The sequence below is a fragment of the Cervus canadensis genome, chromosome 25 (genome assembly GCF_019320065.1).
Source record: "Cervus canadensis isolate Bull #8, Minnesota chromosome 25, ASM1932006v1, whole genome shotgun sequence".
Classification (NCBI taxonomy): Eukaryota; Metazoa; Chordata; class Mammalia; order Artiodactyla; family Cervidae; genus Cervus; species Cervus canadensis.
In genome coordinates, this window is record NC_057410.1 from 8,440,331 (window position 1) to 8,455,826 (window position 15,496).

The 15,496-nt window shown below is 38.8% G+C and overlaps 2 protein-coding genes across 4 annotated transcripts in view; one reads left to right on the plus strand and one right to left on the minus strand.

Moving 5' to 3' along the window:
* TBC1D30 (TBC1 domain family member 30) overlaps positions 1-15,496 on the plus strand; it is a 102,223-nt gene that overhangs the window by 5,626 nt on the left and 81,101 nt on the right. The window lies entirely within an intron of this gene.
* LOC122427522 (E3 ubiquitin-protein ligase SIAH1-like) lies at positions 10,747-11,589 on the minus strand. Its single transcript, XM_043447068.1, has one exon. It carries the CDS (start codon positions 11,572-11,574, stop codon positions 10,747-10,749), a length of 828 nt encoding a protein of 275 aa, XP_043303003.1. The 5' UTR covers positions 11,575-11,589.

Sequence of the window (15,496 nt, forward strand, 5' to 3'; positions counted from 1 at the left end):
TGAAAATGGTTATTTTTGCCTAATGCTGAATAATGTCTGAAATCTTTATTTTTAAAACAGCAGCAAAGAGACACAACCTAGAAGTCATGTCTCTGCTGCTTTATGCTGCATGTTGCTCTAATAAGTGAATTAAGCTGTTGACTTAAAAGGAGACTTTTGTCTCCAGGATCTTATAACTTGCTCTGAAATCTGAAGAGGATAAAATGTTTTAAAAATTAAATTGTCTCAGGGAGTTTTTCCATTCAAAAGCAAGAGATACATGGTTTGTTAAAAACAAAATGTTAAATTACTAATCCATGTTAGGTACTAGATATAAAAGCTTATGAATTCATTTTTTAAAATTCTCCATGCAAGAGTTTTATGTTTTATTCTGCTAATATTTCCCCATTTTTGTTTTGTATTTTTTATTAACATGCAGCACGGCAGAGCAGTATGTTCAGGTATGGTAAATACCGGCACAGTGATGTGTTCTGATGGAATGCAGCTTTTTAGGTGCATGTGAAAGTTGCCTTTTTTGTTCCTTTACCTTCTCACATTTTGTGTGTAAAGTGACACTTCCTGGAGTTTTTTTTTTAAATTCTAAATTAAGATGTGTCTATTTTCATAAAACAAGTTTCAGGGCTTGATTAGCTTCAGATAATATAATGGCTATTTTTAATGGCTATATTTAAAAGAAAATACTGTTTGCTTCCTCTCCTTTTATTGTATCACTGTTATCCCAAAATTATTATTCATGGTGTTTACTGAAGAAGGTTTTGACCTAATTAAACAGAATACTGCTTATTATAATGATGTAATACTCTGTACAAGAAGCAAAAATGTAATTCCATAGAGGGTTTTCTCCAGAGCTAGGTACTTGTCTGAAATCGCTGGAGAAGGAGGGTAGAGATACATAAATATACATGTACATATATAGACAGATGTATACTATATAGTACATATCATCTGTATATGCATGTATATCTACAAGAAGTTGTCATGTGTTATAAGTATTTGATATTTTTCCATGGATTCTGGTTGATTCACTGGTATTCAGTAAAAATGGTATTATTTTCCCTTTTAATTGTGAAATGTTTTGATCTTGATTTTTCTCTTTTCAACTGTTGTTTTCATCTTCCCATTAGTATTGTTTGTTCCAGAAGTTAAAAACCCAGAGTGGTAAATGCATGGATTTACATTGGATGTGTGGAAAAGTGTAAGTGGGCGATGGAGTCAGTATTAGGAGAGAGAAAGGAAGGTCAGGTCAGCACAGTATCACGGGTTGGTAATTACCAGGGACTGATCATCGTTTAGAATTTGAGTTTGCCTGACTGATGAAAGGACTGGTTTTTGTGTCTTTTAAGAAAAATATGTCCACAAGCCACTGATTCACCTTGTGAATTTGTGGATGCACCGTTCCTATGTATTTTAGATTTTTGTCTCTTTAAATCTAGGGTTTTACATTCCAGAGAATATGGGGCATAATGGCTCCTTCCCTGGGATTTAAATTCTCACCTAGCTAATAAGACTCTATTAGATGGAACTAATACAGTATTTTTGTTGAATTAAGAAATAACAACAACAACAAAAAGAAATAACAGTGTCTCAGAATTATTCTCATCATATGATACAGCATTATGATGTAGACTTTGTTAGAAATTTGACTAAGTGGTTATTTAGAGAACTCCAGAGATTTGGTGTTCAGTGACTGAATGCCTGAGTCCAGTAGTAGTACTGAGCTGTACTGTACATTTGTCCTCTTTCCTCAAAGTCAGCTAACAACAGATGAATAGATGTATATAATTAGTCACTGAACTTTCATTTTAGTAGTGACTGTCAGTGATTCATTCGAATACAGCGACATGTTGAATCGTTTGTATTTGATGTGCAGGAGTCCAGATAATCCCTATTTTTCTCTCCATATAGATTCAGTGCTTATGATTCTTTCCATAGGTGATTTTTTCCCTTTCATGACATGCCATAGAATAAAACAACTTAAATCTTTTATTAAAATGGGTTTTTCCTATTGATATATTAAAGGGGATATATTAATTTTGAAATAATCATAAGTATGGATTATGAACCAAAATGACGAGACCATTTTTATTTCTAACACAGGTGAAGTAAGCACTTAGACTTTTTGATTTTCTACACCAAGTCTTATGGTAACATCTCTTTATTTTTACACTGGGGTGAGAATAAGAGCAGGATCAATATTTGCCTTCCAGAGCAGCAGATTTTTCCCTTATATTTTACCAGTCATCTAAGGGTAACCATAATATAACCACTTTAGTATTAATGATATAACTAATAATAACAGTAGCAGCAGTTGTTTTATGCCAAACTGTTGGTTTTATCTCTCATAGCAATTCTGAAAGTATATTGTCTTTGCCTGTATGCTTAGTCATGTCTGACTCTTTGTGACCCCATGGACTGTAGCCCGCCAGGCTCCTCTGTCCATGGGATTCTCCAGGCAAGAATACTGGAGTGGGTTGCTGTTCCCTCCTCTAGGGGATCTTCCTGACCCAGGTATCAAATCTGTATCTCCTGTGTCTTGGCAGGCAGATTCTTTACCACTGAGCCACCTGGAAAGCCCATTTAGACACCTTTTATTGTTTTTAGGCACATTTTATTGGGAAATTGAGATTCAGAAAGTTTAAGGAATTTGTCTAGTGGCTGAGAGGAATTTAAAGATAGATATCCTAAAAATTCACTCTTTGTACTATAAATTGTGACATGAGTGTTTTACTTTTTTTCTTAGCCATTGGATTGATACTTCTATAATACTGGATTACTGTTGGAGCAATAAGAAATTTGTAACATGCAAAGCACGTAATATAGAATTTCAGGTTTATTAGAATATATTGCTTTAGCATTGTTTGCATGTGAAATAAAATACTTTATCTTTTCTTGGCCAGATGGATTATGGAACAAATGCATGTGGTGTGCAGGAAAATCCACCCAAAGACATTAAGGTGATGGCAAGAATAAGATGACTATTTGGCTAGGAGTTTGACTCTGATGTTAAGATTTTTAAGCAGTTTGCTTATCCCATGGTTTGATTATTTTTCCTGAAAGCAGAAGGGAGGCCATGTTAGTGATCGGCCTTGCCTAGTTCTACAGTTTTTTTGCATTGGTGCATTAAATGTTTAAGTTATGCTGGTTGAGTTTGTGAAAGGTGCTAAGAATCCAGTGATAAAATCTAGTGATAACTGAAAAACTATGAAAAGCATATATATGAAAATACTGTTTTCTTTTTTTTTTTTTTTTTAATTTTTTTATTAGTTGGAGGCTAATTACTTCACAACATTTCAGTGGGTTTTGTCATACATTGATATGAATCAGCCATAGATTTACACTTATTCCCCATCCCGATCCCCCCTCATGTTTTCTTTTTTTAAAGAATCACTATTCATTTACTTATTTGGCTGCCCTGGGTCTTGGTTGTGGCACACAGGATCTTTGCTGCGTCATGCAGATCTTTCATTACAGGGTACGGACCCTCTCGTTGTGGCATGTGGACTTCAGTAGTTGCGCCCATGGGCTCTCTAGTTGTGGTGCATGGGTTCGGCTGCTGTGGCCGTTTCAGGAGTTGCAGCCGGTTCAGTTAGTTGCTGTGGCATGTGGAATCTTCATTCCCTGAATTGGAATCGAACCCACGTCCCCTGCATTGCAAAGTGGATTCTTAACTACTGGACCACCAGGAGAGTCTTGGAAATATTGTCTTTATTTTTAGCCTGGTCAGTAAGTACAGGAATTTTAGGCCGCTTATAGACTCATTTTATTAGTGCGTCAGCCCTGGCATCTTGATTATTATGATTATTATCATTAAATCTTGCTATCGTAAATGCCTGGTAGAGACTTTGTCAAAAAGTAGCGGTCATTGTTCTTCTCTGTCTGTGGCTGTCTTCTCTGCAGTAGGACCTTGTCCTCTCTGGCAAGAGAAGGAATTTGTGTGACCCTAAGCTTGGTGTCACTGACATTCCACATTTTCCATTAAAAAGCAATTCCTTTTGCTTTTTAAAAAATTATAAAAGTAATGCACTCAACCATCTACCTACTCCTAGGTATTTCCCCAACAGAACTGGAGATGTATATCCCCATGAAAATTGGTACATGAATGTTCATAGCAACTTTTTTTTAATCATAGCCCCAAAGTGGAAACAACTCAAATGTCAGTTAGTGGATGAATGGATATTCAAATGTGATACACCCATATGTTGGAATATTATTCAGCCACAAACAGGAATGAAGTTACTAATTCATTTTACAACATGGATGACCCTTGAAAACAGGCTTAGTGAAAGAAGCAGACACAAAAGTGCACATACTTTATGATTCCATTTGAAATGTTCAGAATAGACAAATCCATAGAAATAGAAAATAAATTAGTCATTGCTAAGGCTGGCAGTTCGGGAGAACAGGAAGTGACTGCTGATGGCAAGGCTTTTTTGTTGGAGCGATGAAAATGTTGTGCTGTTAGATAATGCACAATTTTTTGAATATACTAAAAATCATCAAACTGTACAGTTGAAAAGGGTGAATATTTTATGGTATGTCAATTATATCTCAATAAAAAGTGTTAAAATATATTAAAGGACCTTTGAAAAATACAGAAGTGTTGGAAAAAAGAGGAAAAAATAATTTTCTAAAGATGCTCTCTTAAAGTTTTTGAATTTTTATTCTACTTGAATAAAAATATGAAGCTTTGTAATATGAAGTTTTTCCAAAGTCAGTGTACTATATAATATTTCTGTATCCCGCCTTTTTCATGTGACATACCATAAACTAGTTCCATTGTCATAAATTATTCATAAACGTAATTTTGGATGATTAATGAACTATTTTTCAGTCTACCATTTTTTTTTGTTACTATCTCGTAACAGTGATGAATCTCCTTTCAGTTGGGGGTATAGAAACACATTATTTAAGCAATAAAGGAAATTCATGGACTTATCTAATTAAAAGTCCAGGGATGTGCCTTCAGGTGTAGCTAAATCAGATACAAGTGCTCAAAGGGCATCTTTAAAAATATAACTTCATCTCTTAGCTGTGCTTTCCTCTGTATTAGATAACACCCAAATGACCAATAGCAGCTCCAACTCAGCAAACTTATCAAAAGAACAGATCTTTTTCCATAACTCCAGAAAGTCTCATAGTTCACTTTCCTTGACCTAGTTGGGTCACAGGCTTACTGAGAATCAATCAATCCTTTTTCATATGTAAGTAAGAAAGTGTTAGGGCTTCCCGGGTAGCTCAGTTGGTGAAGAATCTGCCTGCAGTGCAGGAGACCTGGGTTCAGTCCCTGTGTTGGAAAGATCCCCTGGAAAAGGAAATGGCTACCCACTCCAGTATTCTTGCCTTTAAAATCCCATGGACAGAGGAACTTAGTGGGCTACAGTCCATGGGGTCGCAAGAGTCAAACATGACTTAGCGACTAAACCACCAAGAAGGTGTTAAAGTAATAAGTGCTGCGGGGAAAAACAACAACAGGATAAGACAGATTTGGAGTTGCCAACAGTTGGTGTTGTCAATCCTTCAAATTTTAACTATTCTAGTGAGTGTTTTAGTGGCTGCATGATTTTTGTTTTAATTTTGCTGATTACTAATGTGGTTCAGCACCTCTTCCTGTTACTATTTGTCCCTAAGAAAAAGGTTGTCTTTTTCTTACAGATTTGTAGGACTTCTTTATGTAGTCTGAATATGAGTCTTTGTCAGATGTATGTGATGCAAATACCTTCTCCCACTTTTCTGGTTTGCCTTTTCACTCTCAAGAGTGTTGTTTAGAAGGAATCTACGTATGTTCTCCTGGGAGTCGTTCTTTCCTTTCTGGAATCTTACCTGCTGCTTTGTGTATTTGGTCAGATTCCTGACATGTTTTGTTTCCTGTTGTTTAGTAAAGTGGCTCTTCCTGGGGTGTACTAAACCGGGTGATCTCTTTGAAAGCTTTTTTCCCCTTTTGTTTTAATATACTGAGAAAGAAAGGGGAATGTTAAGATCAATTTTAGGAGTGGTGTGTGTTGTTGTTATTATTGTTCAGTCGCTCAGTTGTGTCTGACTCTGAGACCCCATGGACCACAGCACACCAGGCTTCCCTGACCTTCACCATCTCCTGGAGCTTGCTCAAACTCATGTCCTTTGAGTCGGTGATGCCATCCAACCATCTCATCTTCTGTCATCCCCTTCTCCTGCCTTCAGTCTTTCCCAGCATCAGGGTCTTTTCCAGTGAGTTGGCTCCTTGCATCCAATGGCTGCAGCATCAAGCCTTCCAGTAAATATTTACTGGTGTGTATATTAAATAACTATTCATTCTGGAACATGGGGACAGGATTATAATAAAAGGAGATGGAGCAGTTGAAAAAGAGGAGTGTCATTCAATGAACAAGAGTCCTTAGTTTTTATGTAGTCCAATTTACTAGTCTTTTAGCTTCTTGGAGGGCCAGCTTCATCAGCATGTGATCTGTGCAGACACGTGGGGCCCATGCTCATTAGAGCCCCACACTTGATTTAATGCTCTGTTGTTGCTGTTTATAATTTTAAGGGGTTCCCATAGATTACAAAACCAGTCCTGTATTTATAACTGGTGCTTTTTTATTCTCCCATTTTATTTTCAGAAAGCTTTATTATTTTGTTTTCAGATCTTGAGTCACCTAGAATTGATTCATTTTGTTTGTGATATGACATAGGAGTCAAATTTCATTTGTCCATATGGACATCTAATTACTTAGCCTAGTTCACCAGCGACCATCCTTTTCCCACTGCTCTATGGTGCCATTTTTGTAAAACTGTCCGTATGTGTGTAGTCTACTTTGAAGCTTTTATTCTGTTTTGTTTTGTCTATCCTTGAGCTAATGCAGCACTGTCTTAATTACTGTACTTTATAATAACTCTTGCTGATAGTTGGTTCTTACACCTTGTTCTTCTTTAAGATTGTTTTGTTTATTATTGGCTTTTTGGGGAGAATTGACGTCTTTACAATGGTGGGTCTTCTGGTCTATAAAGATGGCATTTTAAATTATTATTTATTATTATTCCAACTTATTTGAATGATATTTTCCAGTTTTCTATGTGGAAGCCTTATATATTTTTGCTGTATTTATTCTTAGGAAATTGAGTTTTCTTGATGCTGTTTTGAATTGGTATCTTTTAAGAAACTGTTTCTAGAACACAGAAATATGATTGTATTCTGCACCTGAACCTTATACCTAGTAATCTTACTTTTTCTTTTGTTAATTTTAATAATTTATGTAAAAGCTTCTGTTTTTTTCTAAGTGCAAGATCTTTATCACCTGTGAATACTTTGTTTTATGGATTTCTTTACCATACTTTTATTTTTCTCCTCTTGTGTATTGGTTATGAACTTCAGTTTAATCTTGAATAGAAGCAATGATAATGGATGGAAATTTTTGTATCATTTTTTAGATTCCACATATAAGGGATGTCATATGATATTACTCCTTCAGAGTACCTATTTTTCATTTCTTTAGAAGAGATTGTGTAAGACTGGAATTATTCCTTTCATAAATATTCGGTGGAATTCACTGGTAAAATATTTAGGCCCTAAGTTTCCTTTGTAGGAATGTTTTAAATTATGGACTCAACTTTAGAAATTATAGGATTATTTGTATTCTCTAATTCTTATTCTATCAGCTTGGGTCAGTGACATAGAATTTGCCCATTTCATATAACATTACACATTTACAAGCATAAAAATTTTAAGAAAAATTTTGGCTCTTTTTAGTGTTTTAATATAATAAAACAATATCACTGATTTAAATAGAATTCACTTACTACTTAAAATATTATAGAATGTATCACCATAAAGAAGAATATTCTAATACATATATATATTAAAAAATAAGCAAAAGGTGATGTATGTGGATATCCACCTAACAAGACTGAGTAACAAATATTACTGGCACATTAGAAACCTCTGTGTGTTCCTCCCCGCTTGCAATCAGCTTTCTCCGCTGCATTTGTGTTAATTATTCCCTTGCTTCTCTTCATAGTTTTTCCCACCTCCTGTACATATTCAGAAATAACATATAAAGAGCTGAGTAGCAAGCCCATCCCTACTTGTGGAGGGAGAGGGTAATGTTACCTCTGGAAAAGCTCTGAAAAGACAACCAGTTTCTGGGTCACAGTCTGATGAATTCACTGGAACCCCTTCTGGGGGTGTCAGAGGGCAAGATTGTAAGCAGGTCCTATAGCATTTGCCAGGACTGTAGTTTGGACTAGTTGCTGAGTGATCAGTGAAATTAGGGGAGTAGACTACTGCTTTTTTTTTTTTTTTAATTGAAGGATAATTACTTTACAATATTGTGTTGGTTTCTGCCATATGTCAACATTCATCAGCCCTAGGTATACATATATCCCCTCCCTCTTAAACCTCCCTCCCACCTCCCACCCTATCCCACCTGTCTAGGTTGTCACAGAGCATCTGTTTGAGCTCCCCGAGTCATCCAGCAAAGTCCCCGTTGGCTATCTGTTTTACATATAGTAATGTATGTGTTCCCATGATACTGTCTCCATTGTCCCACCCTCTCGTTCCCCGACTGTGTCCACAAGTCTGTTCTCTATTCATTTTTGGCTGTGCTGGGTGTTTGCTGCTGTGTGCAGGCTTTCTAGTTGCGGTGCACGGGCTTCTCATCGTGGTGACTTCCCTTGTTGTGGGGCGTGGACTCTAGGTGCACGGGCTCAGTAGTTGTGGCCCGGGCTTAATTGCTCCGTGACTGCTGCTTGCTTTTGATTTGAAGCCCGCCATGGCTTTGCTCCTGCTCTCAGAAGTAGGTCCAAGCAGAATACTTTTGTGGGCACGGAGGGGAGTGGAGAATAGGCACTTCATCGGCACACTGAGATAAACAAGCCCAGGTGAGAATCTGGGCCAGCTGGCCTGGGAATTCTCTCCTGGCGTTAGAAAGAGGGTCCGGGAGCAGGAAGCCTCTTGTGTTGACTGCAGTCCCCACCCCTGGGACTTGAGCTGCTGCTGCGCTCCGCGCCGGCCGTGCCCTGTCTGCGGTTCACCGGTCATCTAGAGATCCCTCTTCACTCTTACCCTGGAGGTTGTCTTTGTCTGCTGTGTTGGATCTCTTTCTTCTTGTGTCCCGTGTTTTCTCCTCCTTACTTTTTATATCATTGCCCATGTCCCCTTGAGAAAGGATGCCTATGAGGTCAATTTCTGAAAACTGTGCAGGGATGGAAATGTCTTTATTGTATCCTTGCTTCGACTGACATTTCTATACTTGCTCTGTTGCCTCCTTGCTTTCATTGTTGGTCTAGAGAAATCTGAAGCCTTCTGATCCGTCATCCTTTGTACTGGACTGTTTATTTCTCCTCGTTGAAAGCTCGTGAACTCCTCTCTTTGTTCTTGGCCTTCTGAAATTCATGGGCAGGTTGCTTGGTATGGGTCTATTTTCATCCATTGTGCTGGGTCTAGGCAGGCTTTTTCGATCAGGCAACTTGTCTTTCAGTTCTGGAAAATTTATGTGAATTAATCCTTTGCCTTTCCTCTCTTTTTTTTAAAAATCAAGTTTTATTGAAGTATAGTTGCTTTATAGTGCTGTGTTGGTTGCTGCTGTACAACATCCTCTATATTTTTATTTTTCCTCCTTTTTCTCTTTCTGGAATTCTGTTGTTTGGCTGTTAGAGCATCTGAACTAGTTCTATAATTCTTTTTTATTTTTAAATTGGCCAGATATTCTTTTAATACGAATTATAAAAGACCAAAAACATTTTTTTTGCAAACTGCCTTTTTTTGTAAACAAATGATTTACTTTTAATTACAAATACTGTGTGAGACGATGCCTTCTTTTGCAAAACCAGTATATACAAGAACAAATTTTAAACATATGTAGTTTGTCCAAGATACGTGGGGGGAGGGGGAACCTGATTTTTTTCCCCCAGTATTAAAAAAAAAATCAGTATGCTCTAGCTTGACAAAGAATAAGTTTGAAGGTATGACTCAGCTGGAGAAGAGAGGGAGGCCATTTTATAGCTGCTTTAAGTAGCTCCTGATGATTCTTCCGATGTTACCTTTCCTTTCTGAAACCCATATCTTCACAAAGTAGTTGAATTTAAAATATTTCTAATAAACTGATTAATGTGGAAAAGAAAATATGTATCAAACACATGTATAAATTTTACCATTAACAATTATGCATATAAATAAGACACTATCTTTAAAAGGTACAAAAAAAGTGAGGAAAAACCTGAATTACAGAAAAGAAAGTCAAATTTACTTAATGAAAAACTAGAATTAATAAAAATTAGCAAATACACAAACTCAAAAATATACACACAGCAGCAGCACTATGTCTTGACTCACATAGGGGAAAAGCAGTGGTCCAAGACCACTCAACATGGCTTTTTCAGTTAAAGGGGAAAAAAAATCCAAACACACACACACACATGCACACCAAAAACAAGAACCCAGTATTTTTCAACAATATACTCAATCTACAACAAACACAAATTCAGAATTATTTTACAGTGCTTCCTTAATACAAAAGATGCCCATCTTGGGTGTATATATATATATTTAAGTGGCTTACTGTTGACTTATTTTTAAATATATTACTGTTATTACATTTATTACATTAAATATATTGCATGCTATTACATGTATTTAATGGCCTTTCCTTTTATTTTGCATGACGTGTCTAGCTTCCGCCTACCAAAAATTCTGATTGGTAGGCAGACAGGTGCCTTATTTTCTGAAATCGAATGCAGTGGTTTTAAACACTGGCCAGAAAATGTTTGACTGTCGTTTCAACACATGGAAATAGTTACATTGATGCCTAAATTGCCATTTTCTTCAAAAAGCTGTGCAACTCTGGTGTCAAAGACGAGGCAGTCGCTGTTCATGATGGCTGTTGCAACTCCCTCGCGAATAGATCGAGGCGTGGCCTCCCAGGTCAGTCGCCGCCGAGGACCACTGAGCTCAAGTCGATAAACGAAGTTTTCAGCTTGCTTGCGTGTTCCTATCAGCTGTACAATGGCAAAGAATTGCTGGTGACCGACATATTTTTCCTGTTTCTCTAAGACTAATATGAAGTGAACTCCGAAGCAGGACTGCATCATCACCCAGTCGACGGCGCCAGGAAGGTTAATGTCGGTAGCGAGGAAAACTATGTCCTCGCCCTGAAGGGTTGTGATGGACTCGTGCTGGTGCATCAGATGCGGTATGACAGCATCCAGAGAGCCTTGCCATTTACAGGAGGCGCCAGGGCACGGGCAGCAGTAAGGCCGACGCTCACAGACCTCTTCGTGGTCGGCCTTCTCCGTGTGTGGCAGAGCGGCTTCACAGCCAGAAGAGGCGTACTTACAAGGAAAGAGGACTGAATTGGCCACTTTCTCCATAGCCAAGTTGCGAATGGATCCCAACGGGTCGAGGCAAGTCGGGCAACAGGAGATCTTTGGGCGACAGTTGCCACAGACAAGATGGCCACTCTGACACTGAAGGATGGGCGGTAACACATAGTCAGAGCAGCCCGGACACTTAAAGAGACTTGCCCAGTCACTGTTGGACGAAGTTGTGCCCGTCAGGGCGGCCACGCTCTGGGAGGTGCCAGGAGGGGTCTCTGTCTGACGGCTCATTTCTGTGGACGGAGAGTACGCCTCGGCCCGGTCCTGCCTCAAACGCTGTCGGTCGCCGCCAACCGCCGCCACCGCCTCTTCCTCAGGCCAACACTGACGGGACACGCTGGGTGGCCGATGCCGCCGGAGAGTGCGCCCCACAGCGGCCGCCCGGTCTCCCCCTGGCCTCTGCCGCCGTTTAGCGCGACGTTCCTGTAGCCCGCCGCCTATTCCCGCTCAACACCACACAGTGCTGCGGCTGCCATGGAGGCGCGGCCGCCAAGAGGAGGCGCTCCGGCGTCCTGGAGTGGGCGCGCTGTTATTCTCGTTTTGTTTTCTCTATCTGTTACCTTGCTTTCCTTTCTTAGAGGTTATCTCAACTTTATTTCCCAATCCTGTTACGGAGACGTCTTTGGGGCATTGTTATTTGAATGCTTCATGTATATATACAGTATTCTGTTCTTATCTCATAGATGCAATATATTTTCTTATTGCTCTAGGGATATTAATGATGGAGACTAAAACAGACAAACAGAAAACAGCTATTTGGAAAAAATAGGCTGTACAAGGAGGAAAAAAATTTTTCAAAACTACTGTTGTAGTTCGAGTTCCCTGAATATTTGGTAGTCCTTGGCTGTCTGCTCTTAAATGTGAGGATCTAAAAGAATGACTTAACTCTGAGCTCACCACTAGGGCTTATGGGCTTGCAACTTTACTGAAGGGTTATGGGGATGAGACCTTTCTTATCCCCTACCTCCCCCGCCCCCCCACCCCTCAGCCCAGGTCATTGTCTTTAGGTTTTTCTTGGGGAGCTGGTGAGAGGCCTCAGGGAAGAGTCTCCTAACTTCTTGCCTGGGCGCAAGTTTTGTGGGGATAAGAGCTGGGTCTCTGCATTCAGCGCTCAGGGTGCATATGGTCTAAGAATCCCTCTGTTTTAGGTCGAGTTCTCACTCTTAGCTGGTTGTCCAGCAACTCTGTTCTAACCCCTTTTATGAAAGAAAACTTCAGTCTTTTTTGCAGGGATGGTAGAGAAGTAAGTCGGGCTTTCCAGGTGGTGCTAGTGGTAAAGAACCTGCCTGCCAATGCAGGAGGCCTAAGAGATGTGGGTTTGATCCCTGGGTTGGGAAGTCCCCTGGAGGAGAGCATGGTGACCCACTCCAGTATTCTTGCCTGGAGAATACATGGACAGAGGAGCCTGGTGAGCTACAGTCCATGGTGTCCACAAAGAGTTGGACATGACTGAAGTTACTTACCACACAGAGAAGTAATTGACCAGCCTCATGAAGTAGAAGAGAGAATCTAGGGATGCAAATATTTTTCAACAGCTTTCTCCCAATTCTCCTTATTAAGCAGGGCTGCCTCTTTTCATGGAGTATGTGGTGTAATAGAGTTTGGATTTCAGCTTTCCCATGTCATTTTGGGATCTGGCTTTCTAGGATATGCTAAGTCAATTTCTACTTGTCTGTATGTTTTTTTTTTTTTCCGCTTCAAAACTCTATTGCTGTTGTCTGTGCTGCTTTTTTGTTTTGTTTTGTTTTTACTTCTTGATCCTTGTTGGTTACGTTAAACAAAGATCTCTTAACTGTAATTTTAGTGTGATTTTGATGGGGAACAAAATTAATTGGGACCAAAATTCATTGGAAGTACTGATGCTGAAACTCCAGCACTTTGGCCACCTGATGTGAAGAACTGACTCATTGGAAAAGACCTGATGCTGGGAAAGATTGAAGGCAGGAGAAGAGGATGACAGAGGATGCAATGGTTGGATGGCATCACAGACTCTATGGACATGAGTTTGAGCAAGCTCTGGGAGTTGATGATGGACAGGGAAGCCTGACGTGCTGCAGTCTATGGGGCTGCCACGAGTTGGACATGACTGAGTGACTGAACTGAACTGAAAATTAATTGGAATTTTTTTTGAATCCTCCTTAATCCAGATGTGTGTGCTCCTTTTTTCATAAGCTCATTTGTTTTGCTAGGTGGAGAGAAATGAGCATTTTTTCAACTTTATTGAGATATAATTGATTTAACTTAGCATTTAGATTAAGGTAGATGTGCCTTAACTTTGGAACATGGTTGCAAAATTGTGAATTTTGGCATAAACCTGATAACAGATTTAGGTAATGTCTTGATAAATGATTAGCAGCTTGGTCTGCCCTAAAGTTACTTAGTAAGACTATGACTAGTATAAAGAAAGTAGCTTATCATTGCTTACAATGTATTTTAACAGCAGTTTCCTCTCATATTCTTTAAGCTCTTAGTGTCTTGCTGCTGAATTATTTTTTCATTTTGTCATAATTTACTTATCCTTATTGGAAATTTGTAAAATGTTTGAAAGTACTGTGTAGCTTTGGAACCTCTCACTTCTGGGGAGATTCTTGTGGCTTTGAAAGAAAAAACAGTAGATGTTTCTTGTGACCTCATCACAAAGAGAACTGGTTTTTAGAGGAAAAAAAATCTGAGTCTCAAATTCATAATAATTTAGAGCTAGACTAGAACTTAAACGTGATTTCTGTTTACTCCTGACCTTAGGGCTGAGCAAAGCGAGGTGTGGAAGAGTTAAAAGTGTTGCTGAATATAATCTGAAAAACAAAGAACAGAACAACAGCAACACAAAAACTGAATCACTATGCTGTACACCTAAATCTAACCCAATATTGTAAATCGACTATACTTCAATTAAAAAAAAAACATTATGGAAACTGTGTTGATTGGCAACTCAATCAAGGCTCCCAGGTTGGTGGTGTCCTAGTGATCAATTATGACAAAGAAAACTGTACATACATCAGCAGAAATAGTTCTCTTTCTCTTTTTAGTTTTCCTAAGAACTGTGTTAAATTTATGTTCTCTGTATGGTTGGTCGTGGCTTGAATCCTGGTTCAGCCGCATAACTACATGAGGTGCAGTTTCATGTAAGTTGTCTGACATCCCTGTGCTTCATTTTTCTCATCAGTGGAAAAAAAAAACATGGGGGCGGGGCATGATGATAATACCTACTTCATAGGATGGTTATGAGAATTAAGTGAGTTAAATTATGCAAAATGATTATTGAAGAGGGTCTGGACATACCATTTTCTATTAATGCCATTATTTCTGCTCGGAGGAGGTTTAGAGGCTGCCTTTTCCATCAACATTTGGGTACTTGCTTTTTGAAGGCAACTGTGAAGGCTCTTGGGGTTCTTCCCATTTTAAAAATTTGATAGGATGAGATTATTTGAGGAGGAGATCCTCGGTTATCATAATTTGGGATTTTAGATTTTTTAGATCTTTGGGAAAGGATGGCTTACTCTTGTCCAGTAGCATGGAAGGAGATTGCTCCTCTTTTATGTGTTTTATGTGTTTCAGTTGAAAAGCTGACGTTTAAACATGTTTTGGGGATACACGTTATATCTGAAAGTTGGCAACTGCCTGTGTGTACAAGGGCAATAGGGTCCAAGGTGAGAATCACCTAAGTTCCCCTTAAAGCCTTGCAAAGAAGAACTAGGTTTAGAAATGATAGGAATGTGCTACATGGCTAGGGGTAGGTGGGCTGGGGAAATATCCCAGGCAGAGATAATTGTAGAGGCTGTGAGGACATCAGGTACTTAGGATACTTCTGGTAATCCTAGTATTTCTGGGTATAAAATTGGGCTGTGTAACTAACTGCCTGTTGAACATAGAACACTAATGTCCATGAACTGCCTTCTCAGCTAGATTGAAAGCTGTTTGAGGGCATGGCTATTTGACAATAGTTGTTGGATAAGTAAACATTTATTTTGTTAGTATACAGTACTGATGATGATAATGCAATCTTATCTCTATGTGAGGGTGAAGTGAATGGAGAAAATTAGATGTCATTCTAGTTAGAAAGTCTGAAAAATAGGTTGAGAATTTATACTGTTTATAAATTTATGTATTTCAAATGGTAAAAGAGTCTGCCTGCAATGCAGGAGACCCGGGTTCA